The sequence below is a fragment of the Kwoniella bestiolae genome, chromosome 1, assembly GCF_000512585.2.
Source record: "Kwoniella bestiolae CBS 10118 chromosome 1, complete sequence".
NCBI classification, from domain to species: Eukaryota; Fungi; Basidiomycota; class Tremellomycetes; order Tremellales; family Cryptococcaceae; genus Kwoniella; species Kwoniella bestiolae.
In genome coordinates this window covers 20,389-44,123 of record NC_089241.1, presented here as the reverse complement: position 1 = coordinate 44,123, position 23,735 = coordinate 20,389, and the positions used below count along the sequence as shown (strand labels likewise).

The window sequence follows — 23,735 nt, the reverse complement described above, 5'->3', positions numbered from 1 at the left end:
CATAACAGGCTTGATCAGTCCGAATTCATTTCAAACTGACGTTTGGACAGAATCAACGATGACTATGTCTATGACGACTGTCCTTGTATGCCACTGGTCACTATCGGTATTTTCAAGTCTGTGACGCATCGAAAGCGACCAGTACCACCTCGGGCTGCATGAGCTTGAGCGGACTGTGTTTACAATCAATTTTCTGACGTAAGAACTGAAATAGTCAGCATGTCCGCTAGATTTCCGCTCTGGTCTCTTCTGTTACCGGCACAGTATCAAGGTAAGTCTGGTTGAGCGGCGTGTTGGTCGTGCTTCCAAAACACATATCGTCTGATACAAATAGTGCGAGACGGCACTGCTATTGATATTTCAGCTCCTCACTATACCTGTCGAATCTCTTTCACACCAGAATATAATGACTCGAACGACACTCAAAACAGCTCTCGATGTCCGCTTAGCCTCACGAGCTGGTGAACTCAAAGCACCGACCGCCGGCCTGTGTCCAGCTCACGTTCAGGCCAATCTCCTGATCATCCCCAAGAAGTACGCTGAGGACTTCAGAGGCTTGTGCAAGAGGAATCCGGTCTCATGTCCACTTTTAGGTGAGAACATTGCGCACGGAAACCCGCAGATTGACCCCTCTTTGGCAAAGGACGGGGATGTCACAACGGATGCCCCTGGATACAATGTGTGAGTTCATGTTCATACATGAATACTGGATGCCGAAACGGTCAAACGGCTGAGTCTCGCTCTCAGATACCTGGACGGTAAACCAGTCGCAGAAGATCAATTAGATTGCAAAGAATGGTGGACAGAAGACAGTGTGGCATTTCTCAGTAAGTCCCGTGTCTGGTCTGGGGACAATGATGACTAATCTGACATTTGTGCTGTAAAAGTTGGCTGTTCTTTCACTTTCGAGCAAGCTCTGACCGATGCTGGTTTGATGCCTCGTCATCAGGAACTCGGCAAGAATGTCCCGATGTATAAGAGCAACATCGCTCTTTTCCCCTCAGGAAGTAAGCATGCTACATCTGCCATGCTAGATCTGGATCATATGCTAATCCACTCCGATTGTCATAGTCTTCTCCGGCAACATGGTTGTCTCCATGAGGCCATATCCCTTGGAAGATATAGAGCGGGTCAGGGATATTACTCGACCATACATTCAGGCTCACGGAGAACCGGTTGCTTGGGTGAGTACTCAAATAAGCCTGGGTCTGACGAAGTCTGGCTCATGGCCATCTGTGGTCGACTGCTGACCAGCCGCTGTGCGATATCCACATAGGGCAAAGACGCGGCCAAGCGACTGGGAATTTCCGATATCTACAAGCCTGATTTTGGAGATGCGCCTGTTCTCAAAGAAGGGGAAGTCCCAGTATTTTGGGGCTGTGGAGTCACTCCTCAATTAGTCGCTATGAGTAGCCCAGACTTGAAAGGGATCGCCATCGGTCATGCCCCTGGCAAGATGCTGTGTCTCGATCTTCTGATCAAAGACATGGACCAATAAGTAATTTGTGTTTTGTGATTGTTATGTACTATGCAAACCATGCATGTTTGATTCTCTGAGGCGTTTGAGCAATTGGGAATTCGACAGATGGTCCGCGATACGCACGTCAGGGATATCTTTGCATGTGATTTGAGCGTCCAATCAATTTGATCATCTGCATGCATTCACCGTCAGCCCACACGCGGGACTGCAATTTCCGTAGTCAAAGAATAAACTTGCTATACATGCTCATGTAGTAATATGTACGCGGAATGCAGAAATGAATACACCTTTACCATATGTACACTAAAGATAACCCCTTGTCTGTATGATTTCACACCCGTGACTGCGACGCTTTGCATAGTATCTGTCTATGACACTGGTCTGCTAATGTACAAGTGTCTAGAGGTGACCACAGCCGTCCACGTGCTACATTACAGGTACCGCAAACAAACACAACATCTTCATCAGCTTGGCCTTGATGGGAGAGATGAAGGGGAAACTGCTTACAGATTGACAAAGATAGTCTGGGTCGCGTCGATGATCAGAGCTGGTCCCTCGATCGAACAGCCCACCTCCAGCTCATCAAGCTTGTACACGGGCGTTTCAACACGTTTACCTTTTGTGGATCCAGGAGCCGATACGAAAACACTTTGAACCGAGAAGCTCTTGGAAGGACCGGTAAGTTTCAGGTGCTTGATCTCTTGCAGCGGCGATATTTCGTCGAAAGAGAACGCTTTTCCAGTACCTTTCACCTTTATCAAAGCGTCAGCGAAGCAGAAAACCTCGGAATACGAAGTTAAGACATACTTTCGAATCATCAACGATGATAGGTGTTTCCAACACAAAACCAAACTCCCTTTTATAGGCTTGCAAGAAAGCGGTTTCGAAATCACCATCTTTGGGTTCAGGGCTGAGTATGCACGAAAAGCAAACAGTTAGCTCGGTCCCGCCTGGCGATCAATCATCAAGGCCGAGAAACTCACATCATCAAAGCTGTGTCGGAACCGTCAAACCTCATATGAAGCAACCTTTCTCCTGTGATCTGCTGGTCCACAAACCCTTGACTTTCCAGCTCAGCCTTCACACGTTTCTCTATTCTAGCCAATCTTTCATCAAAGAGGGATTGATTATCTCGATAGACACCAGAACATGGCTCTTGCTCCTCGTATACCCTAGGAGAAACAAGTTCGATTTGACTTCAGCTGAAAAAGGTCACTTTCGATGCCATACGATATCACTCACCGATCGGCCAACGCCAACCCAAAGGCGGACAAAATTGATGAATACCGATGTATCAACACCCGAGTCATTCCTAGACTCTCAGCTATCTCGCATGCATGCTGACCCCCGGCCCCTCCGAAAGACGCCAGACTGTGTTTTTACGATGTTGGGTCAGCATGGTAAAAGCGGTCATGCGAGGGTATTATACTGACATATGTTTTGATGTTGCGAAACCCCTCGCTTCGGTCAAAGTCCTGATGGGTCTTGCCATGGTCTCATTTGCAATGGTCACGAAGCCTGCAAGCATTCTCAGTAAATTGTTGCGCCACAGATTTTAGGAGCAAGCTCACCGTAGACCATATCGTCGAGCGGGATGTCATTGCCAGTAGCGGCCACAATCTGATCCTGAAGCTCAATGAAAGACTTTCGAGAACTCTCTGGGTCGATCTCTTCGTTCTCATCCGGACCGAAGCATCGAGGAAACCTTCTCGCGTCACGTAAGCATCGGTGGGATATAGGCAGATCGCAGAGACGGCACTCACACCGAGGGGACTAGACGCCCGAGCATGAGGTTCGCGTCAGTCAAAGCGAGTGGGCCACCCTTACTGTTCACGTATGTCAGCTCCTGTGGGTTGCCATATGATTATGCTAAGCACAAACTGACCGGTAGCACGCGGGCCCAGGGTGTGCTCCGGCACTTTCAGGGCCTGCATTGAACATTCCATTCCTATAGAACAGTCGCGATCCACCACCAGCTGCAACTGTGTTGATGTCCAACTGCGGAGACTGGACTGAAATACCAGCTGTGGTGGTCTCATATACGATCTCGTACCTGCCGTCGAATCTAGACACATCGGTCGAAGTTCCTCCCACATCGAAACTGTGAGCCGTCAGCCTTGATACGATGGTGAAACAAAGCTTCTTATAGAGCCGCTAAACTCACCCTATTATCGGGATTCGTTCTTCCTCATCCCAGCTGGTCAACGCGTATCCGACTACCCCTCCCGCAGGTCCACTCAGGATTGATTTGAGCCCCGTGAAATTCTTCACGCATCTGATCAGCTTGTGAAAATCTCGTCAGAGGATTCATATCACCAACTCACCTTGAGATCGACCAGACCACCATCGGAGCTCATAAACTCCACTTTGAGATCTCCATCTCTGCCACCTTGGAAGCCGGAATAGAAACCATTAAGGTAATCGCTGAGCACGGGAGTGAGATATGCGTCCGCGGTTGTCGATACGCCTCGGGGCACCATACGGATCATTGGAACAAGCTGCGACGAGAGTGATATATGCTCGAAGCCAATGCTCTCTGCCAGACGACCCACTGCCAGCTCGTGCTCGGGATAAGTAAAGCTGAGACCATGTTATTCATGTCAGCTTCAGGGATTACTTAGACGTTTTTGATACATGTGTCTGACTCACGAATGGGCAAGTACAACAGCCACTGAACGATAGCCTTGATCATACAACCTTTGCAGATCATTTCTGACTTCTGTTTCGTCGACTGTCTTGAGTACCTGGACAGCTTCGCCACTGAGTCCCTGTACACCGACTGCTCCGTTTTGAGATCCAGGTCCCGAATAAGGCTTGATAGGTTTACCATCAGCGTCAAAGGTGATAGCATGTTCCCTTTGGTCGGGGTTCGATGTGTAGCCAATCAAAGTCACACGCTCGTCTACCTCAACCACTTCACCATACAAGGATCCCGGTTTTTGGATGTTAAGGTCGAAGATACGAGGTCGCGCTTGATTACCGATGCTCAAGAGGTCTTTGAACCCTTTGGTGATCAGCAGAGCGTGTCGTGCGCCCTGTCGTTCAAGTAAAGCGTTGGTGGCAACGGTAGTACTCAGTCGGACAGTATCTATTGGAGTCACCGTTATCGGCAGATCAGGCAAGGTTATCCTATCCATTCAGTTCACTTACCAAGCTTGTCGGTCGGTAACGGTTTTCCACGCTCCAAGGAAGTCTCCAAGACGGATTGCAAAATCCTTCTGATCCCCTCAGTTGGTGCATCTTTGTAATTGGACGGATCTTGTGATAGCAGCTTTGTAATCATCTCTTTGCGCTGCCCCCCGGCTTTCTCCATCCATGATGCATGAACATCGGTGAAAGTACCTCCCTGTTGCGGTGATGGATCAGCCGATGCGCGTGTCTCAATGGGCGAGGCAGTACTTACCCGGTCAATGGAGATCCGGATGGAATGGTCTGGTACTGCGATTGTCATCTTCCTCAGAGTAAAAATATGCGAATATGCTTGGTCAAGAGATGGTGCTTGTGAAATGCAATCTGACTTGCAACTTGGACGGCAGATATATTGCATTATCATGGATCTCATGAATTTCCGAAATCATGCTACAAGGGCGTAACGATTTCCACATTCCGCCTAACTTCCGCCTGATAGGTGCCGGAGAGCGGAAATCGAGCGGCTATGAGGTTCCACTTAGAATGCCTGTCTTCGACACGCATACCTGACATCTTTTTGATGTTTGCATCGCCAGTGACAGCCAGATAAAGACAGCACTGTCTTCATCGACGCCTTGAGGTTATCTCCCTACCAACCATCAAACTGGTACCGTCCTTCTCATTCGCAACAACGGCAATCACACGAAAATGAAATCCACCACCACTGATCTAAAGTGTGACCCTATCACACTGAGTTTATTGTGAGTCTTTACGAGTGACCAGGATAATGGTTGACGAATGATGCTATCTGCTCTTAGTGCGAACCGTTTCATGTCGGTAGCAGAGGCTATGGGCCGGTCACTTCAACAAACTTCCATTTCGACGAATATTAAAGAACGACTTGATTACTCCTGTGCCTTGTTCAGTCATCAGGGCAATCTCGTCGCCAATGCGCCGTTCATCCCTGTCCATCTTGGTTCGATGAGTTTCGCCGTCAAGTTCCAAATCGCGCGGCTGGGCAAAGACTTGAAACCTGGGGATGTTCTTCTGGCTAACTCTCCAGTAGCTGGCGGGTCACATCTACCTGATCTCACGGTGATTACTCCAATTTTCGATGAAACTCCGGGGAACGAAGATCGAATCATATTCTTCACAGCCTCTCGAGCTCATCACTCGGATATCGGAGGTATTACCGGAGGATCGATGCCAGCCACAAGTACCTGCCTGAAAGAGGAAGGCGCCGAGATCGTATCTTTCAAGTTGGTCTCGGAAGGGAAATTCGACGCGAAAGGACTGTACCAAGTATTGGTTGAGGAGCCCGCCCGGTATCCCGGTAGCAGTGGATGTAGAAACTACAAGGACGTCGAGAGTGACATCAAAGCGGTGAGCACTTCCTGACTGGACCACAATGATCGTCTGGCTTAAACGTCTCCATGCAGCAAATTGCCGCCAACCACAAGGGCAGCAAATTAATTCATGCGCTGGTTGAGGAACATGGACTGGACACTGTGCATGGTTATATGCAATTCATCCAAGAGTGAGTGACGATCGTATATAGTATGAAACAGCCAGATCGCTGACTCCGATCGCAGAAACGCCGAGCAAGCGGTACGCAACATGCTGCTCGCAGCCGCTCAGAGAGCCAACTCCTCGGTTTTTCGAGCTGTGGACTACCTTGATGATGGAACGCCCATTTCTCTAGAGGTTACAATCGATACCGAAACGGGCTCGGCGGTGTTTGATTTTACTGGAACAGGGCCCGAGGTCCGAGGCAATCTCAATGCTCCTATGTCAGTCGTACATTCTGCGATCATCTACTGGTGGGTCCATATATACCAGACGACAAGAATGCAAATAGTGTGACTGATCGCGTTGGTAGTATGCGAGCTATGGTGAACCAGGATATACCGTTGAATGCAGGTTGTCTCGTTCCCTTGGACATCGTGATCCCAGAGGAGTCGTTATTAAACCCTTCGCCAGAAGCGGCGGTATGCGCAGGGAACGTCCTCACCTCTCAAAGAATCACCGACGTTGTGCTCAGAGCCTTCCAAGCCTGCGCAGCCAGTCAAGGCTGTTGCAACAATCTCTCATTTGGGGTTGGAGGAAAAGATCCTGTAACTGGGGACATCAAGAAAGGATGGGGCTATTACGAGACAATTGCGGGAGGCAGTGGCGCCGGTCCGGATTGGGACGGGACATCAGGAGTGCAGTGAGTACTGAGCGTTTAGTCAGTGATCCGGTACTGAAGGGCTTGCGCGCAGCTGCCACATGACTAACACTCGAATCACCGATCCAGAAATCCTCGAGAGGAGATATCGTGAGTGGAATTCAGCGTGATTTGGCTCAGGACCTGACGATGGCTGCTCCGTGATAGCTGTCATCCTTCGGCAATTTGGTTATCGACCAAATTCGGGAGGGCTAGGTCAACACAACGGTGGAGATGGGGTCGTGCGTGATCTCGAGTTTCTCGAAGACATCCAAGTGTCCATGCTTTCTGAAAGACGAGCCAGGGCTCCATACGGGTGCAAAGGCGGGGAAGATGGAGCTCTCGGTATCAATACTTGGATCAAAAAGGCGGTCAAGTCTAGACGCATAAATTTAGGTGGGAAGGCTGCGGTCCCAATGTTGGCCGGGGATAGACTTGTCATTATGACCCCTGGAGGCGGAGGATGGGGCCCAGTGTCCGACAGGAAGGACAAGTCTGCCACAGCGCTCTCTAAAGGTATTTGGCAGCCCCGGGGTAGTCTGGCCGAGCGGACAGCCGCGGAGGCCTCGTTTGGCGCCTAATTTGAAATCTGTTGTAGATGACATGCATTCATGTGGCTATGCTGGACATCTTTCGCATGCATTATCTTGTCTCAATCATCAAGCCTAGATGTTCATCTTTAGCTAATCTAGGCGTCAGCGTACACTGTGAGATCGAAAATGTTGATCGCTCGCCTGAAGTGCTGCAGCGAGGTACCCCCCTCCGCCATGCAGTTCATGAATCTTAGGCATTACAGTCTGATTCCTCGGCAACATTGAGGTGCGCTGAGACGCACTGTCATTCCATGAACGAGATAATGCATAGGACCACGGAACATTCTCTACTACACTATGACGGCTCTAAAAGGGTCTCCATTCGGGAGCTTCGCCGAGATTCTCGTATGTGGGGAGTTTGACTCCCGCTCTTTCCTCCCATACTCTGAGCGATTCTGTGTAATCCGCTGCTGGGTCACATTTGTCAAGAGCATCTTTGAACTTGGAGTGAACCAGCTGAGAGAGCTCGTTGTCAAGGCCGAGGTGGGTGGCCAGATCGAGGTTGATTCCCAGATCCTTGACGATCAAGTACAGTCCGAAGCCGGAGCCGTATGTCCTTGTCAAGGCTTCGGCTCGGATGGAATGAGCAGTACCATAGTTACGAGCCGTTCCCACATTCATAACGTCGGTAATTAAAGCCTGATATTTTTGGTCATCGTCAATCCGGGAACATGTCTATGATTTGATATATTTACTCACTGGATCTAACCCCATCTTGTGACCGACAACAAGACAATCGTTAAGAGCGGCGATGGCGGCTGCCGTCATGTAGTTGTTAAAAGTTTTGCAGACGTGTCCGGATCCGGGTCCACCCATGTTGAAAGTCCATCGTGCCATGGTGTTGAGAACAGGTAACACCTCATCGACAGCCTCCTTCTCACCCCCAATCATCAGAGTTGCCTCTCCATCATTGATCCCTCTCATTCTGATCTGTGTCACAGGCGCATCTACCAACTGGACGCCGAAACGCTCTTTGAGCTCCGCCTGAAGCTTTTGTGTATTGATAGGATCGGAGGAAGACGTGTCGACGATGACCGTACCTACGAAGCGGCGACATCAGTATCTCGTGTGAGCCCCGACTCAATGACCAACTCACCCCTCTTTAAATGAGGAGCGACTCCTTTGGCCCCGAGTAGTACTTCCCTGACCACATGTCCGTTAGGTAGCATAGTGATGAGGCAGTCCACTTCTCGGAAGGCGTCTGCTGAGTCTGAAGCAAGCTCGACATTTTCGTGGGATTCCGCGTATGCCTGAGCTTTCTTTCGATCCGCGTCAGTCACAAGGAGCTTGTAGCCATCTACGAATCAGATATCAGCGGGCTGCGAACTCCCAAGGAACCAAGTGACCGGCCACCAACACTTAGGGATGTTCTCCGCCATTGGCCCTCCCGCAAGACCAAGTCCAATGTATCCAACAAGCTTGATCTTCTCACTCTTCACGTTTGATTTACATGGCGACGGGTCGGAAGGGGGCAGTTGGAAGTCCAAGGGCCATTTGGTGATTTCGGTCATGTTGTAGGCTGTAGATCACGATTAAGATCGAATGTTATGGATGATTAGATGCACAAGGATGGATGGCGAAAACTGAGGAAAAGAAAACCGAGGAGACAGTGGATGATCTGCTATTTGTGGCAACAGTTAAGTGCGAAGGTTTACGTGGTACCTAGCCAATACATGTACCAAACTGGATTGTTGCTGGGTGATTTCCGCTCCGCTAAACTTCCGCCGAGGCAATCAGCCCGCTAGAATTCCGCTAAAAACTCGGACCCACTGGTTGGCTGCCAGTGACTTAGGGAAACTCCGATAAGAACCATTCGGCTGAATACATATACATCAGCGTGTTGCCTCGCTGATGTACAAGAAACATCCACCAACAGTCCATCAACTTTGAAGAAGAAGCGTTTGCAATGTCCGACTATAATGGTGCCGAGAAGACTCTTGCTCAAGGTCCCCCCTTTGTCGACCAATCAGAGGTTAACGAAGCTGCGTACGATGACTCGGGCGACAATCTCGCCGACTACAAGATCGATCCGGCCGAGACAAGAAAGCTGCTCCGCAACCTCGATTTCCACATCGCTCCCGTCGTAATGATCCTGTATTTGATTGCGTTCCTTGACAGAGCGAACATCGGTGAGAACTAACATTGATCTCGCCTGTCATCAACGTGCTCACGTTCATCCATAGGAAACGCTGCTGTCGGAGGAATGACGAAGGACCTGCACTTCCCGGCCAATGGGCTGTCGCTTGCCACCTCGATCTTTTACGTTACCTATGTACTCTTTGAGACACCAGCCACTGTGCTCCTCCGTACACTCAGACCGTCGCGTCTCATTCCAATCGTCATCGTAGTATGGGGTGCAACAGTTCTGGGTAACGGCTTTGCCAAGAGCTATGGTACAGTCATTGCCTGTCGACTCCTTCTGGGCATGTGTGAAGCGGCACTTTCTCCTTGCCTCTTCCTGTACATGACCACCTTTTATCAACGGTGCGAACTCGGGTTGAGGATGTGTTATTTGTTCATCGCGTCCGCGATCTCTGGTGTCGTTGGGGGCCTCATTGTAAGTCATTCACGCGAAGATCCAGCGCCTGCCCGACCCTTACTGATGGCGTCACCTCAGGCTACTGGTTTCCTCAAGATGAACGGGCTACATGGTATTGCTGGGTGAGCGATACAGCACCTCGAAACGGCAAGACGATGTCAGCGCTGACTCAGATATGTCGCAGATGGAGATGGTTATTCATCATCGAAGGGGCGTTAACCATCGGAGTTGGCTTTATCGTGGCTTTCTTCATCCCTGACAAGTATGAAGACGCAAGGTACCTGGATGAGCGACAGATGTTCCTCATGAAGGTTCGTGAAGCTCAAGAGGCGGCCTACAGTCAAGATACTGGATTCTCTTGGATCGAGATTCGAAAGGCTCTCACCGACCCAGTTGTCTACCTGTCCGGATTCATCCAGATGTGCTTCGATGTTTGCTTGTATGGATTCGTGAGTTTGGTCTCCCTTATATATCCAATTGCTACGCGCTGAACCCTTGAGCCATAGGCTACTTTTCTTGTCGTTATCATCAAAGAGCTCGGTTTCTCTGCAGTCAGTTCGCAAGCTATCACTGCGCCAGTATACTTTGGTAGGTCATCATTCGGAACTGTTTCGGATGATTTCAGACGAGCTAATTGTTCATTAGTTGCCGCTGTCGTATATTTGTTCGGTGCCCTTGTATCAGACCGTTACTCTATCCGGTACTGGCTCATCATGCCCCTGGGCATCTTCACCACAGCCGGCTACGTCATTTTGATCTCTGTCAGCCATGGAGTGGGAGCCAGATTGGCTGGATGTTTCCTGGCCGGAATGGGTATCTATATAGCCGTCGGGCTGCATATAACCTGGCTTGGTCAAAACATCGCTGGGTACCGAAAGAGATCCACTAGTGTCGGCCTACAACAGACTTTCGGTAATATAGGTGGAATGTGAGCTGATTCCGAGTTTGTTGTATCATATACCAGCTCACGTAGCTGACTATGTTCTTCTTTTGCCTGCGCGGACAGAATTGCTGGTCAGATCTATCGTTCCAACAATGCTCCCAGATATCTCCTGGGTCACTCAGCATCGTTGGCATTCTGGATAGTGGGTCTCTTGTGCTTAACCCTCGAATGGTACATCTGGAGAAGTAGAAATGCCAGAAGAGAAGCTATGACCCAAGAGGAGAAGGACACCATGGACCAGCAGGGCGTTACCGGCGACCATCACTACAGTTTCAGGTATCTTCTTTAAGAGATCGACGTGAACATAAACACATTCTGTCAAGTGGTCATCAAGCGGTTCAGGAGAGTCGTCGTCTGCTGTGATTCAAATGGATATATCTTGTAGTGTTCTTGCTATTTTAACCTATCGTTATTCATAGTTGTGGAGAGATTGGTATGGAATGCATCCTCATCATCAGAAGTGATTTGCCCTGTAGCCTTTCAGATCGGTTGAGGAACAGATGAAAAGCTCTAGATTCTGACTTCGACGTGCTCGAATGGGATAATCAAGGTCAAGCATCGCGGCCTCGGTAGTTCATCTTTCCGTCGTATCATGGATAGGTTTATGTGTGCTCAGTGGCAGATGAATTTCTTCGCGTCCCCGCGTGCAAATGAACTGCACGATGCTTTGATCAAACTCGGAAAGATAAGGTTCCATACCCCTTTCTCAATAGCAAGGTACAAAGGTTTTCTGGGGCCACGAGACTCCTGAGAGATTCGTCTGCAAAAGAGGAAGTCCCTGGATCGGTCGCCATACACCGTAAAGCGCAACCATCAAAGCGGGTTTTGTGCACCGAGCGGAAACTGAGCGGACAAGCGTTTCCCCAACGGCAATGAAGTCGGCATATCACATTCTCATCTTCGAATCAATCACTGATATATCACTTGATCATCTCCGATACCCAGTGGGAAACAACCATTCTTCCTCACAGATACAGAAAACATGACGACTTTCACAGATCTATCTCTTCGAAACGGGCGAACTTTCACTCAGCCAACGGGACTGTTCATCAATAACGAGTTCGTGGCTGGACAGGGTCAACCAATTGAGTCCTATGATCCATATACCGGTAAACAAATTGCTACTGTACATGCTGCGTCTCCAGAAGATGTCGAAAAGGCGGTGGCGGCAGCAGAGAAAGCTTTCGACTCTTGGAAGCACGAAAGCAGTGCCTCTCGAGCGAGACTTTTACACAAATTGGCGGACTTGATGGAAAGGGATCTAGAGAATTTGGCTGCAATCGAGGTGAGCCAAGTGCCCACCCATTTGACAGTCTGATGCGAGGTGTTTAGCTGATCAATGGGTATATCAGGCGATGGACTCGGGGAAAGCGTACAAGATCGCTCAAGCTGTTGACATCAAGGGCGCAATTGACACTATACGCTACTTTGCTGGGTGGACCGACAAAAGCTTCGGTGAGCGATCCATCTGTTCCGGCCGTGATTGGCCTTCTTGCTCCGCACTCTTTACTGACTATCTCATCAGGGCAAACCATTGACACTGGACCGTCTTCCCTCAATTATACCCGTCACGAGCCTATCGGTGTGGTTGGGCAGATCGTTCCAGTGAGTCGATTTTGCCATGAATCTACATTGGACGATACTGGCGCTTATATCGCAACTTTAGTGGAACTTCCCTCTTCTGATATGGGCTTGGAAGATCGCGCCAGCCATCGCTTGCGGTAATGTGTGCATCATCAAGTCCGCCGAGCAGACGCCCTTATCAGCGCTATGTGCTGCCGCTTTGATAAAGGAAGCCGGCTTCCCACCTGGAGTAATCAATGTAATCACAGGAGTGGGAAATGTCACAGGGGCTGCCATGGCTAGTCATCCAAGGATCCGAAAGATAGCTTTTACAGGGAGCACCCCTGTGGGCAGATCTGTAAGTCATCCTCCATGATCCCCAGATGATAGCGGTGGCCGAGCTCTAAACTAGCGATTACATCATAGATCCTGAAAGCTGCGGCAGACTCCAACTTGAAGAGAGTTACGCTGGAATTGGGTGGGAAGTCGCCAAATATTGGTAAGGCACATTGATGTAGGGAAGCTAGTTGGAGTGTGAGGACCTATGGGCTGATAATAAGAGTTGGGTCACTCACAGTATGTGAAGATGCGGATTTCGAGAAAGCTGTTGAGTCAGTGACTATGGGCATCTTTTTCAACCATGGGTGAGCCACACTGTGCGATCAAGAGTTTCACTGATAAGCTGATGTCACGTCTATGCAACAGACAGAACTGCTGTGCCGGATCGAGAGCATACATCCACGACGGTATTTTTGATCGGTTTGTTGCTGCAATCAAAATTAGGGTATCCTCTTTAGCCATTGGAGATCCTTTCGATGAAGCTACATTCCAAGGACCACAAGTTTCCAAGTTACAATTCGATCGAATCATGGATCTGGTCGAGAAAGGGAAGGCACATGGTGCAGAGGCGATCATTGGTGGGAATAGACATAACGCCGGAGATCTCTTCATAGAGCCTACCATATTCACCAAAATATCCCAGGATTCACCGGTATGGACCAATTTTTGTCCCTCGACTACGACAACAACGTTGAACTCACACACACATGCACCTCACAGCTACGAGGGGAGATCTTCGGTCCCGTTCTGTAAGTACTGCCGTAGTTTTGCGATAGACACTTTTCCATTAACGAAGGCTATCCTCAGGTGTTTGGAGCGTTTCACGGACCTTAAAGATGTTGTCCGAAAAGCGAATGACACCGAGTTTGGCCTTGCTGCTGGTGTTCACACCAAGAATATCGACAAAGCCATTCGACTTGCGAATGAGATAGAATCAGGTATCGTCTGGGTCAATACATACGGATCTTTACCACCGTGAGTGACACCCTTGTCATCGAAGAGATATCAAAGGTTGACTGAATCTCATACCATCCGACCAAAACAGCCAAATGCCAATGGGTAAGTCCAGTTCGCCTGCTGAACGGAAAGTGGCTGACCGAATTTCGATCCTAGGTGGCTTCAAGCAGAGCGGTATTGGTCGAGATCTCGGCGCTCAAGCTATGTCAGAATATTCACAGATCAAAGCCGTGCAAATCGCCCTTGCGGGATGATGATCGGCTTGTACATATATATATATTCAAGAGATGTTATCGTTGTGATCCGATTAAAATTGGTTTGTATCGCACCCTGCCATCAGATGCATGATTCCACGGGCATACGGCATGTCAGCCAATTACTGCTGCCATGATTGTTGAGGTTGAGCCAACAAGGTCATGAGATCCCAATCGTTCGTCGGAGGTGGACCCATCTGACTCAGGACGGAAGATATAAATTCGTCAAATTCTCCCCCGGACCAAGAGGTGTCAAATGTGTTGTCGAGGGACAAATCCGTAAGACTACAAGTTGACATGATGAATATGTGAGCGAGTTCAAGGGTTTCTTCGATGCACACCACTCACCAGTTGTTACCGAAAACGTCGTGCTCCGGTATTGGTTGAGCATTCCCAATCGATTGCGGGTGAATATCATCCCTGACGTCGAACCTAAGGTCTGATATGGTAGGGTTGAGCTGATCGAATCCGGATCGCAAGCCACCGTCCAAGCCCATGAGAGAGGTACTGGTAGACAAGTTTGTTACTGTCATACCTGACGGGTATGTGTCGCATCTTTGACTTTGAGTATCTAGTGATATATCACTTCTGGACGCTCTCTGCGAACGGCTCTGACTTGTCAACCGAGTGAGTTTCCCATAATCGTCCAGCAGATCCGACAACACCGCTGCCTTTTGGAAGGCAGCCGACCAAGTTTGGCCAATACCATGTAGAGTAGAGAGGCACTTCTGAGCTTGATCGAGCGCATGCGCACTGGCATGGGCGGGTCCACTTCGCGCCGCGACCAAAAGAAACGTGGTGCCGGCAAGATATACTATATGAGTCATCGTTGGTGGGACAAATCGCAGATCATGCTGGTGTTCCCATAATACGGATAAATCGAGTATACGAGACGCAGCATGGTGACAGCTCTGATGGGCTGATTAGCAATGTGTCGTATATGAATTATGCTAACTCACCAACATAGCTGCTGGACCAGATAGTGGAGTGAATTCACCTTGTGTTTCATCTATCGGCGGGGCGTTTTTGGTCGAAGTTTGCTGGCAGAAGGGCTGCAGTAGCAAGATCATGATCCATGCCCAAGCCATATGGAGCATGATCACATGGGGAAGAGCCGCAGCTGAGGAGCCCGCATCGACCTGGAACGTTGGGGGCAAATCGTCAAGCCAACTGTTGAGTCGTGCATGATATCCACGTATCGTCTCGAGTGGGAAGCTAACCTCTCCTTTCACCTTTATGCCATACACCGTCTTGGTAATGTCATGAGCAATCCGCATCAACCCCACTGCTCGGGAAAAGGTGGCAGCAAGAAGAGACGGCTGTTCACCGATGCCATCGGACCCTTCCTTGTTCCCACTCCCGAACGAGTTCGCAGTGACGTTCGCCCATGGTATATCGTCCATCACTGTATCTGCGATCGGGAGGGGTGTGCTAAATTCGATCATGAATGGGCTGCGCCCGATATATATGGCCCACATCTCTTCCTGAAGGAAGATGGTCCAGAATGTGTTGTTTCTTTGAATATATAGGTCACGAGGGAGTTGATCTCTTTCGACCAGGAGGGTGGTATCGATGTGTAAACCCATGGAGTAGCAAGCTCGAATGGCTCGACCAAAATACATCCAACCCAAGTCAAACTGACCTAAAGTTGACTGATAACTTGAAAGCAAGGCTAAAGCTTGAATGGTGGCGATGTTCGGAGCTACACACTCGTCATCTTGCAGTCTCATTGCCTCTTGGAAATAGACTCGTCGAGTGGGCACGGCGCGCAGGTGGGGCTCATCCGAGTACGCGAGCGCTAGGCTCAGTATGGCGTTGTGGAGCATGGGGCTATAGTTGGGAGCAGCAGATGATAGCTTCACAGGCGTTCCAACAGAGAGACGGATGGCTATGTCCATATCTCGACGAAAAAGAAGGGAATGGACACGATTACCTGTGTCAGATTTTCAGTCTCAATCGACCTTGAAGTATTAACATGTCGGAAATGAACGTGAACGTCATGTACTCACCCCAGCTGGCAAAATACCTAAAAAATCTATTCAGCGCTGTGTCGTGCTGCTCGCGGGATAGGGCAGTCTCTGGCAAGTAGCGTGCAAATGGTGTGTCAATGTGTGTCCACTGCTCAGGTGACAGCGACGATGACATTGCTGGTTGTTGCGGAGCATGAGCAGGCGCATGGCGATATGCACTTGAAGGGCCGTGGAAATGGAGTGACCCATGTTGATCCCGCATCTGACGGGACAGCAGGAGCGATCACCTCAGCTCAAGCACAATTTCACACGTCATGGACACTCACCATAACACTTGAGACCTCCGTCCCGATCGAAGTGGATATTCTTCTTGATCTATTACGTGACGCTACTGGCTTTCTCTTCACGGACCCTTCTATACGATCATGGTGGTCCACTAGTGGAGCTATATCCTCATCATCTTCTGATCCAGCCCATGGTGTCGAACTCCGGGGGGATGTCTCACCCCTTTCAAGACCTTGATCTCCTTGAACAAACTCTTCTGCATGGAGTGTCTCATGTCCTTGTTCCTGCTCCCCATGGATTGCTGAATCGACCCCAATGCTGGGACCTACATCGGACACAGAAGCACCGCGAGTGTGACGGACTTCACGGTCTGTTTTTCGCCCCTGACTTTGTGAATTATTTGCTAGCTGGGCTTCAAGCTCTTCAATATGCCGCCGAAGCTGCATGATATGTTCTCTAGACACCGGCTTCCTCCAATCAACTCCGTGGTCCCATTGACAAACTTCCTAAACGAGCCGATATGACACGATGATTCGATTAGTAGATCGTCCACGTGACGAAAAGACTCTAAGAAATGAGCGCACCCTGTATGATGAGCAAAGACCGCATGTGGGAGTTACACCATCGCATCGCTTTTTACTGGGAGTCGAGCATCATACTCAGCGAGATTTGTATACTTGACAAGACTGCAAGAAGACGAGGCATGCTCACCGTTGCCTACAATTCACACAGGCACGATTCGCGTTCGTCCGCTTTCGTTTGGTTCGCGAGTTAGCACTCTCAGATTCCGACATTGCTGATGGGCGTTAGATGATGGGATCTTCACGGAGTGGTCGGTAGATTATCGAAAGTCCATGAGATCAGGTAGTAGGTGTAAAGTGATGACCGGTTTTAATCATGATAAAGCCCTTGTGACATCACAGCACTTACCTGGCGGTGCTATCCTAAAATCCGCAGACGCGATCTTGATGTGGCACTTTTTGGGTCCACTACCCACAGTTGACCCCTTGCCCGGTTCGGTCTGATGCCGGTGGTGGGGTGGTCAGATTGTATGCGGGTGTGGTATGGGAGGTATAATTTGGCTCTCACCAGGCTGTATACATTCAGATATGTATGTAAATGTACTCATACGATGGGCTACGACTTTCAAGACATGCTTCACGGTGCTCTTGGTGGCATTCCGATGTAAGGATATGGCATGCTGCCTGCAATTTTTTTCCAGGTCGAAACCCACTCGGAACAATCCATTCATACAAACCATTACTCGCTTCTGGTAATCTTCACCTGCCTGTTTGGGCTGGCAATTCGAATCAACACAATACAGAATCCTAAAGTTATCACAGATCCGCCCGATATCCTCCCATATACTTCATCATGTTCTGTAACAATTGCATACTGTCCCAGCTATGCTCATTCAGTCGTCAATCTTTCCCTTATCCTCACAGCACTACCAATTCTTTAGATATGAGAAGGCCTTTTGCTTGAGGGTCAGTTTCTGACCTTCGATGTCCACCACCTCCTCGAGCTCCTCAAACTCTCGCAGTCCAGTTTGCAGATCGACTTCGGCCGGAGAAGGTGATCGGACCCCTTTGAAGACTATGGGCGGGTATCAGCTTGACATCTGTCTGAACAAGGACTGTCCATACTCACAACGGAAGCCAAAGTACCCGATCACGAAGACTGGAATACCAATATAATGGGTGATGAAATTCTTATAGTTGAATGGCATAAAGGCGTCGAACCCTTTGAAGAAGCAGACAATACAGATGACAAAGAGAGAGTAGTAGGAGTAGTAGGGCATGAATGGAGCCCGGTAAGGGAGCGTATCACGGGAGACACCTTGTGCTTTCATAGCACGCATGAAAGCGATGTGACTAGACAAAATGCAGACCTGTAAATATTGCAGAGGTCAGTACAATAACGTACTTGTTCGACGTGGAACAGACACTTACCCAGATGAGCCCACCAAACAAAGAGATGGCGGATGAGAAGTAGTTGAACACGGTGAGCGAATTGCTGCTGGACACAAGGTAGGCCAACATCATGAAAGGGCTCGTAATGCAGAACGCGACCCTACAAAAGAAATCAGTTTGGTGTGCTCAACGTTGAGAATGACATACCAAGGAACACCTCGTTTGTTGCACTTCATGAAAATCTTGGGCGCATGGCCGTCACGAGCCATACCATACAGTGTCCGACTTGCAATGTACTGGTCCGAATTGGCAGCGGAGATGGTAAAGACGAGTAATCCTGCGTTGGCGATGGAAGGTACGAATCTAATTCCGGCTTGGACCACCGCGACCACGAACGGTGAAGCGTTTGCGCCACCAGCAGTACCCTTGGAGTTGGCCTGAGCCAGGGCTGTTGAGCTCGAGTCTACGGCCATCCCCACAACAAGGATACCGAAGCAGTAGAAAATGGCAATTCGCCAGAAGGTTTGTTTGACGGCCTTTGGTACAGCAACTCGAGGGTTCTGCTCGGTATTAGCCAGCTACACAAGTTGCGGACGGACAAGTGACCTACTTTGGCTTCCCCAACAGTCACCCCTACAATCTCAGTACCAGAGTAGGCAAACACTGCAAGCACGAGTGCATTCATGAAACCGAGGAATCGACCAAGGGAACCAGGCTCTTTGTAGGCCTTGAATGCTTTTCCGTCTTTCCAGTATCTGAAGCCTATTCGATCCTGCCCCGGCACACCACCGAGATCGATGATGAGAGACAGCAAGATCAAGCCGGAGAGGATGAGGATCTTAGTAAAGGAGCACCAGAATCTAATGTTTGGCAGATTAGCTGGAAGGCCGACATATGATAAGTCTTGGAAAACGTACTCGAATTCCCCAAACCACTTGATACCTGCGAAATTCATTCCGATGACAAAGATGAGCAGAATCGTTACCCAAACGGCTCCATTGACCTCCGAGTTCCAGTACCGAATGATGAGAGAAAAAGCGATAATCTGACTTGGACTGACGATAAAGTACTGGGAAGTCGCCGATGTTTGCTGTCAGTTCTGCGTGGATATGTTGGCTCCTGACTCACCTTGCAGAGATAAAGGAGGGCGGTAACGAAACCAAAAGCTTCGTCAACGAAACGGGTTCCGTGGCCGGCGAAACCTTTCTTGGTAGGGTACAAGGTCGACATCTCGGCAAGAGCACAAAGTGCTCCGTACACCCTGTTGTTGGTCGAGAGGATCAGCACGACGAGTGTGGCACTGGATCACTTGACTTACACTGAGCCAACAATGCTGTACGCGATAAAGCAACTCGCTGGGCCAGATCTGGCAAGTGAGGTACCAGAACCGAGAATCAAACCAGTTCCTTTGGTACCAAAACGATGTAATTTTAGCGTCAAGGCATAATTCTTGCAGTGTAGCGGATACACATACCGATGGCACCACCAATGGCGATCATGCTCATTTGCCTAGGCTTGAGTTCACGACGAGTACCACCTTCACCCTCCTCGCCAAGGACGGCATTATGAACTTCTGAAACGATGACCTCGGGAGATCCAAGGTGTGGTGGGTGTGATGCGTTGATTTCATCCAGGGCATAAATGTCCTTCTCGCCAGTTTGCTTCGTAGACATGGTGCTTTTATGTTCGATGTTTGTCGCTCACCAAAGTGGGGAGGTTGTGGGTGGTCTCTGGAAACCGTGTTCGGAAGTCATTTATACGTAGACGAGCAATTGGGAGCAAGGGGCGTCACCAGTAGGACATTATCGAATACCAAAAGCCTCATCGCCAAGTCAGGGTTCTTTTCTCTCAATCATTGACAGCGCTCAACTTCCGCTCGCTCCACGGAGAGTAATTCTGACAGTCAGCATCTCATCTGAAGCTTTATATCACCTGACCAACTGCGACGATCTTTACCTTTACCATTTGCACGCTTTGTTTCCGCTCAGCATTCGCCCAGTGGCGTGCACTTCTGTATCCGCTCGCTTTCCGCTATAAGAGGCGTAGGAAAGAGCTCAATTTGGCTCGTCAGTTGATGAACATCGACCGATACGATACGCATTGCGTAATGTACAGTATTCAGATCATCCTCTTGTAGATCGACAAGATGGTGACTCAATAGCGCAGAAACTGGCCGCGATGGACGTGACCCCATTTTTATGTGAGTCAGTAACGAGCATGAGTCCTGAGTCGATGCAGCAGGTCAACAATTTCATTTCAAAACGCGTTCATAATTCACATGCCTATGTATGACTGTAAGAACATTCTACAAGATTGCCTGAGCATTTGGAGGACTGGCCACACCTCCGGGTATAAGCAATGGCATGCTCGTAAACATGAAAGTCCACTTCTTCAACCGGTCACACGTTTCTGCCAGCTCTCGCAGATCAAATAGCTCACCGATCGGCATTCCCCATCCAGCAAGGAAGACAGCATGGAGACTGAGATCTTTGGCAGGGAAGGGCATGCGCTCGTAGGCTGGACTGTTCGTTGATCTTTCCGTGAGTACGTTGCACCTCAGTGGAGTCTGTTTCCGGACTCACCTGTCTGTTACCACAGCCGCAAACCCATTCTCCCAATGCCACTTCATGACTTGCTCTGTCGGTTGCACCCCCTGATACTCGAGATATCCCCTGTCCTCGCAGCAGTGCCTCATCTCTTTCACCTCGTCTGAAGGCAACGCAAGCAGGGCCTCGGTATGGCCAACCCGCAGGCAGAGCACGTCTCCAGGAGCAAATTGGATACCACAATCAGCGGTGCAACCTTGAAGAACTTCCAGAGAGACCCCTGTCTTGCCGAAGAATTGTTGAAGTGGTGGGAGACCCTTGCGCTCGAGGTATCGGGGAATATCCAGAAGATGTGCACGAGTGGAGATTGGATGCGATACAAGGTCTACGTTGACCCTTTAGCGACTCTCGAACGAACGCATGTTTATGTAGCTTTCCACTGACGACACGACACTCACTTTGGATACCCAGGTGTGGATTACTGATCATCGAAGCTTTCTTCAAGGTGGTACCATTATAGCATCTAACATAAGTCAGTTGGGATACATGGAACTCGCAAGCTCACGTGTGAGTTCCAGATTCTGGCCAATCAAGATATCCATAGTGCTTCAATCCGTCCCACTGGGTTGAACCTTGCGTGTTGAAAGCAACATAGTCGTCGTTGCATTGGGGACGCAACATCCTGAAGAAGTCTTGTTAACTCAGTTGCCAGTAAGACAAGAACAGCAGATATCTTACTCACACGAAGTGGGTGGCATCCTGTCTCTGCGGGTGCACCCCTTTGAGCGTGACTGGCATACTGCGAAATGATGAGATAAGTCTTGGTGCATCGCTGCGCTGTACCGTGGTAACGAAGGGACTTACTTGAGATTGATCCGAATCCCCTCAGTCACGGCGGCGATACCCCGCTTGACCGCAACGTTATCTATAAGATTGACTCGTCCAAGCTGGTCATCCTTTCCGTACAACCCCCAGGCGTTCAAGGGTGGCCCAGACTTGTCAAGGGGTAAATCTTCCCACCGCGGAATCTCCATGCTGTCGTATAAGCTTGTGTTGATAGTGAATTGGGTAGTGGAGATCAATTACAAGGAATAACGAGTTATCGCGTTGGAATATGGTCGCAATGATAATATCGGAGAGATGAACTTCGATGAAGTACGGTTGGGACGTTGAAAACAAGATACCGTGAGCGGAAACCTAGCGGACAAAGTAGAATTGGATGGCGAATTACGAGCGGAACTACATTCCTCATCAGTAATCTAGCCGGTGGAACGCTGAGTCGACCTACCAAGAAAGCTGAATGCTTATTAGTATATACATGTCAACATCTTCTATCCTTCTCACCGCTCACACCACAGACTTTTGGCAACAGTCACAATCGCAGTGAACGATGTCCATACATGATGATCAGTCTCTACTGCCTCTGCTCGGCGCTCGTCAGGACTTTCCCCTTTTCCATCATCGCCCTGATATACTCTACCTGAACGCGTCCTTCCAACAACCTTTGTCGAAGCCTGTGCACGTTGCCTGCACCTCTTTCTTAGATAGTCATCTTTACGAGCCCAATCCAAAAGCCGCGTGGCAGGAGCAAGTTGAGAAAACCAGGGATGAGGTGGCGAAGCTGATCAATGCGCCGAAGACAGCGATCTCGTTCAGTAAAAATACCAGTGAGTGAGTGAGCGTGATCTGCTGTGATATAGCTGACTAGGAGAAGATACTCGACCACGTTCTAAGAGAAAGCGATGTGATTGTGCTGATATCAATGAGCAGGTGAGGCGATGGGCATGTTTATTCAAGCGCTCAGGCTCAATAAAGGAGACAATGTGGTGATCCTTGAAGACGAGCACCCAAATCAGGTTTAGTGAGTAGGTATCTGGTCTGTCGACCATCACTCACGGGTCACTCAAACTGACATTGAGATTCATTAGCGCGTGGCTTGCTCTTGAAAATTGTGGGATTGAAGTCCGACGAGTTCCAGCTGTTGAATGCGCGAACGCCGATACGTTTGCGCCGGCCGTTGATAGCAGAACTCGAGTAATCGGTCTGTCGTATGTCATGTTCCACTCGGGCCAGCGAAATGTAAGTCCGACGACTCACAGAATGTTCCTTGTACGGTTCTCACAACAAAGGCTAGGACGTCGCATCCATCACAAACCGCTTCAGACCGCAAAACATAGAAGTACTAGTCGATGCGACCCAGGCAATTGGTGTCCTTTCAACCGACAGCTCCTTGTTAAACGTCTCCGCCCTCGCCTTCAGCTGTCACAAAGCCATGGGCACTCCGTCAGGCCTCGGAGTGCTGTATGTTGATCCGGCGATTCTCTCTTCTCTTGTACCTCGCTCGATTGGACCATTCGGCGTCCTCAACCTTCCGGAAACCTTTATTGCGGGCAAAGATACCAGCCAGCTTCGCTTAGACGGACGACGGTTTGAAACGGGAAACTTTAATTATCTAGCAATTCATGCTTTGCAAGCGTACATTGACCTGATCAATCGCTATGGAGGACAGGCGGCAATCGAGAGTATGCTGTATAAGCTGAGTCAAAGGCTAATCGATAAGATGGCTGATCTTGGGATACCCACCGTCGCCAAGCCGGAGCAGCTAAAACGTAGTCCGCATAATGTGGTGTTCCCGCTGTTGAACCCAGGCTGGCCAGCGTTCTTGTGAGTTAAGCATTGTTCGCTACGCGGTACTTGTCATCTAGTCAACTGAGATAGTTACACGGTTACAGCTCTTCTCGACACGTCTTGGTGAGCCATTATCGGGCGGGTACGAGGGTTTCAATTGGGATCTACAATAACGAAGACGACATTGATCGATTTGTGGGGGTGGTGAAGGAGGGGATGAACTCGATACCATTGAATTAGTTGGTCGACAGTGTCGTCGCAAGATTTATATATATCCTAATCCCATTGGTGTTTGATCCTCGAATTATGCGGATGGAAGGCTGTATGGCTATCCGACGGCTTCTCGAAGCGCATGCCAGAAGTCAGCGGTGAAGGGCCCAGGCTGACAAA

General features: G+C 49.4%; 10 protein-coding genes across 10 annotated transcripts; 5 read left to right on the top strand and 5 right to left on the bottom strand.

Annotated features, from left to right (window-relative positions):
- Window positions 1–406: 406 nt before the first annotated feature.
- On the top strand, window positions 407–1,498 carry I302_100011 (uncharacterized protein; the record flags this gene model as incomplete). Its single annotated transcript, XM_019190032.1, has 5 exons — window positions 407–681; window positions 748–827; window positions 888–1,007; window positions 1,072–1,184; window positions 1,277–1,498. The coding sequence occupies 5 exons, from the start codon at window positions 407–409 to the stop codon at window positions 1,496–1,498; spliced, it is 810 nt and encodes a 269-aa protein (XP_019046780.1).
- Window positions 1,499–1,848: 350 nt separating this feature from the next.
- On the bottom strand, window positions 1,849–4,931 carry I302_100010 (uncharacterized protein; the record flags this gene model as incomplete). The annotated part of the gene is made up of 14 exons (XM_065869006.1): window positions 1,849–1,906; window positions 1,988–2,232; window positions 2,288–2,390; window positions 2,464–2,652; window positions 2,723–2,851; window positions 2,914–2,998; window positions 3,052–3,185; window positions 3,244–3,306; window positions 3,366–3,581; window positions 3,645–3,745; window positions 3,805–4,060; window positions 4,130–4,568; window positions 4,631–4,826; window positions 4,884–4,931. The coding sequence occupies 14 exons, from the start codon at window positions 4,929–4,931 to the stop codon at window positions 1,849–1,851; spliced, it is 2,262 nt and encodes a 753-aa protein (XP_065725078.1).
- Window positions 4,932–5,317: 386 nt separating this feature from the next.
- On the top strand, window positions 5,318–7,396 carry I302_100009 (uncharacterized protein; the record flags this gene model as incomplete). The annotated part of the gene is made up of 7 exons (XM_019190030.1): window positions 5,318–5,370; window positions 5,428–5,992; window positions 6,049–6,146; window positions 6,202–6,429; window positions 6,489–6,818; window positions 6,871–6,926; window positions 6,984–7,396. The coding sequence occupies 7 exons, from the start codon at window positions 5,318–5,320 to the stop codon at window positions 7,394–7,396; spliced, it is 1,743 nt and encodes a 580-aa protein (XP_019046778.1).
- Window positions 7,397–7,714: 318 nt separating this feature from the next.
- I302_100008 (uncharacterized protein) lies at window positions 7,715–8,919 on the bottom strand (the record flags this gene model as incomplete). Its single annotated transcript, XM_019190029.1, has 4 exons — window positions 7,715–8,047; window positions 8,108–8,448; window positions 8,505–8,705; window positions 8,766–8,919. 4 exons carry the CDS (start codon window positions 8,917–8,919, stop codon window positions 7,715–7,717), a joined length of 1,029 nt encoding a protein of 342 aa, XP_019046777.1.
- A 395-nt stretch (window positions 8,920–9,314) lies between these two features.
- I302_100007 (uncharacterized protein) lies at window positions 9,315–11,179 on the top strand (the record flags this gene model as incomplete). The annotated part of the gene is made up of 7 exons (XM_019190028.1): window positions 9,315–9,537; window positions 9,592–9,965; window positions 10,026–10,069; window positions 10,132–10,396; window positions 10,454–10,535; window positions 10,593–10,875; window positions 10,954–11,179. 7 exons carry the CDS (start codon window positions 9,315–9,317, stop codon window positions 11,177–11,179), a joined length of 1,497 nt encoding a protein of 498 aa, XP_019046776.1.
- Window positions 11,180–11,872: 693 nt separating this feature from the next.
- Window positions 11,873–14,003, top strand: I302_100006 (uncharacterized protein; the record flags this gene model as incomplete). The annotated part of the gene is made up of 10 exons (XM_065869005.1): window positions 11,873–12,175; window positions 12,243–12,345; window positions 12,416–12,495; window positions 12,557–12,811; window positions 12,880–12,952; window positions 13,031–13,097; window positions 13,159–13,444; window positions 13,513–13,541; window positions 13,600–13,767; window positions 13,838–14,003. 10 exons carry the CDS (start codon window positions 11,873–11,875, stop codon window positions 14,001–14,003), a joined length of 1,530 nt encoding a protein of 509 aa, XP_065725077.1.
- Window positions 14,004–14,125: 122 nt separating this feature from the next.
- On the bottom strand, window positions 14,126–17,052 carry I302_100005 (uncharacterized protein; the record flags this gene model as incomplete). The annotated part of the gene is made up of 7 exons (XM_065869004.1): window positions 14,126–14,288; window positions 14,352–14,914; window positions 14,963–15,936; window positions 16,013–16,235; window positions 16,300–16,764; window positions 16,843–16,897; window positions 16,970–17,052. 7 exons carry the CDS (start codon window positions 17,050–17,052, stop codon window positions 14,126–14,128), a joined length of 2,526 nt encoding a protein of 841 aa, XP_065725076.1.
- Window positions 17,053–17,705: 653 nt separating this feature from the next.
- On the bottom strand, window positions 17,706–19,844 carry I302_100004 (uncharacterized protein; the record flags this gene model as incomplete). Its single annotated transcript, XM_019190025.1, has 9 exons — window positions 17,706–17,854; window positions 17,909–18,149; window positions 18,211–18,331; window positions 18,379–18,731; window positions 18,782–19,031; window positions 19,089–19,240; window positions 19,300–19,432; window positions 19,490–19,577; window positions 19,646–19,844. The coding sequence occupies 9 exons, from the start codon at window positions 19,842–19,844 to the stop codon at window positions 17,706–17,708; spliced, it is 1,686 nt and encodes a 561-aa protein (XP_019046773.1).
- A 632-nt stretch (window positions 19,845–20,476) lies between these two features.
- Window positions 20,477–21,751, bottom strand: I302_100003 (uncharacterized protein; the record flags this gene model as incomplete). The annotated part of the gene is made up of 6 exons (XM_019190024.1): window positions 20,477–20,693; window positions 20,754–21,102; window positions 21,176–21,240; window positions 21,283–21,399; window positions 21,460–21,516; window positions 21,582–21,751. The coding sequence occupies 6 exons, from the start codon at window positions 21,749–21,751 to the stop codon at window positions 20,477–20,479; spliced, it is 975 nt and encodes a 324-aa protein (XP_019046772.1).
- Window positions 21,752–22,107: 356 nt separating this feature from the next.
- I302_100002 (uncharacterized protein) lies at window positions 22,108–23,585 on the top strand (the record flags this gene model as incomplete). The annotated part of the gene is made up of 5 exons (XM_019190023.1): window positions 22,108–22,384; window positions 22,488–22,578; window positions 22,646–22,796; window positions 22,852–23,381; window positions 23,450–23,585. 5 exons carry the CDS (start codon window positions 22,108–22,110, stop codon window positions 23,583–23,585), a joined length of 1,185 nt encoding a protein of 394 aa, XP_019046771.1.
- Window positions 23,586–23,735: the final 150 nt, after the last annotated feature.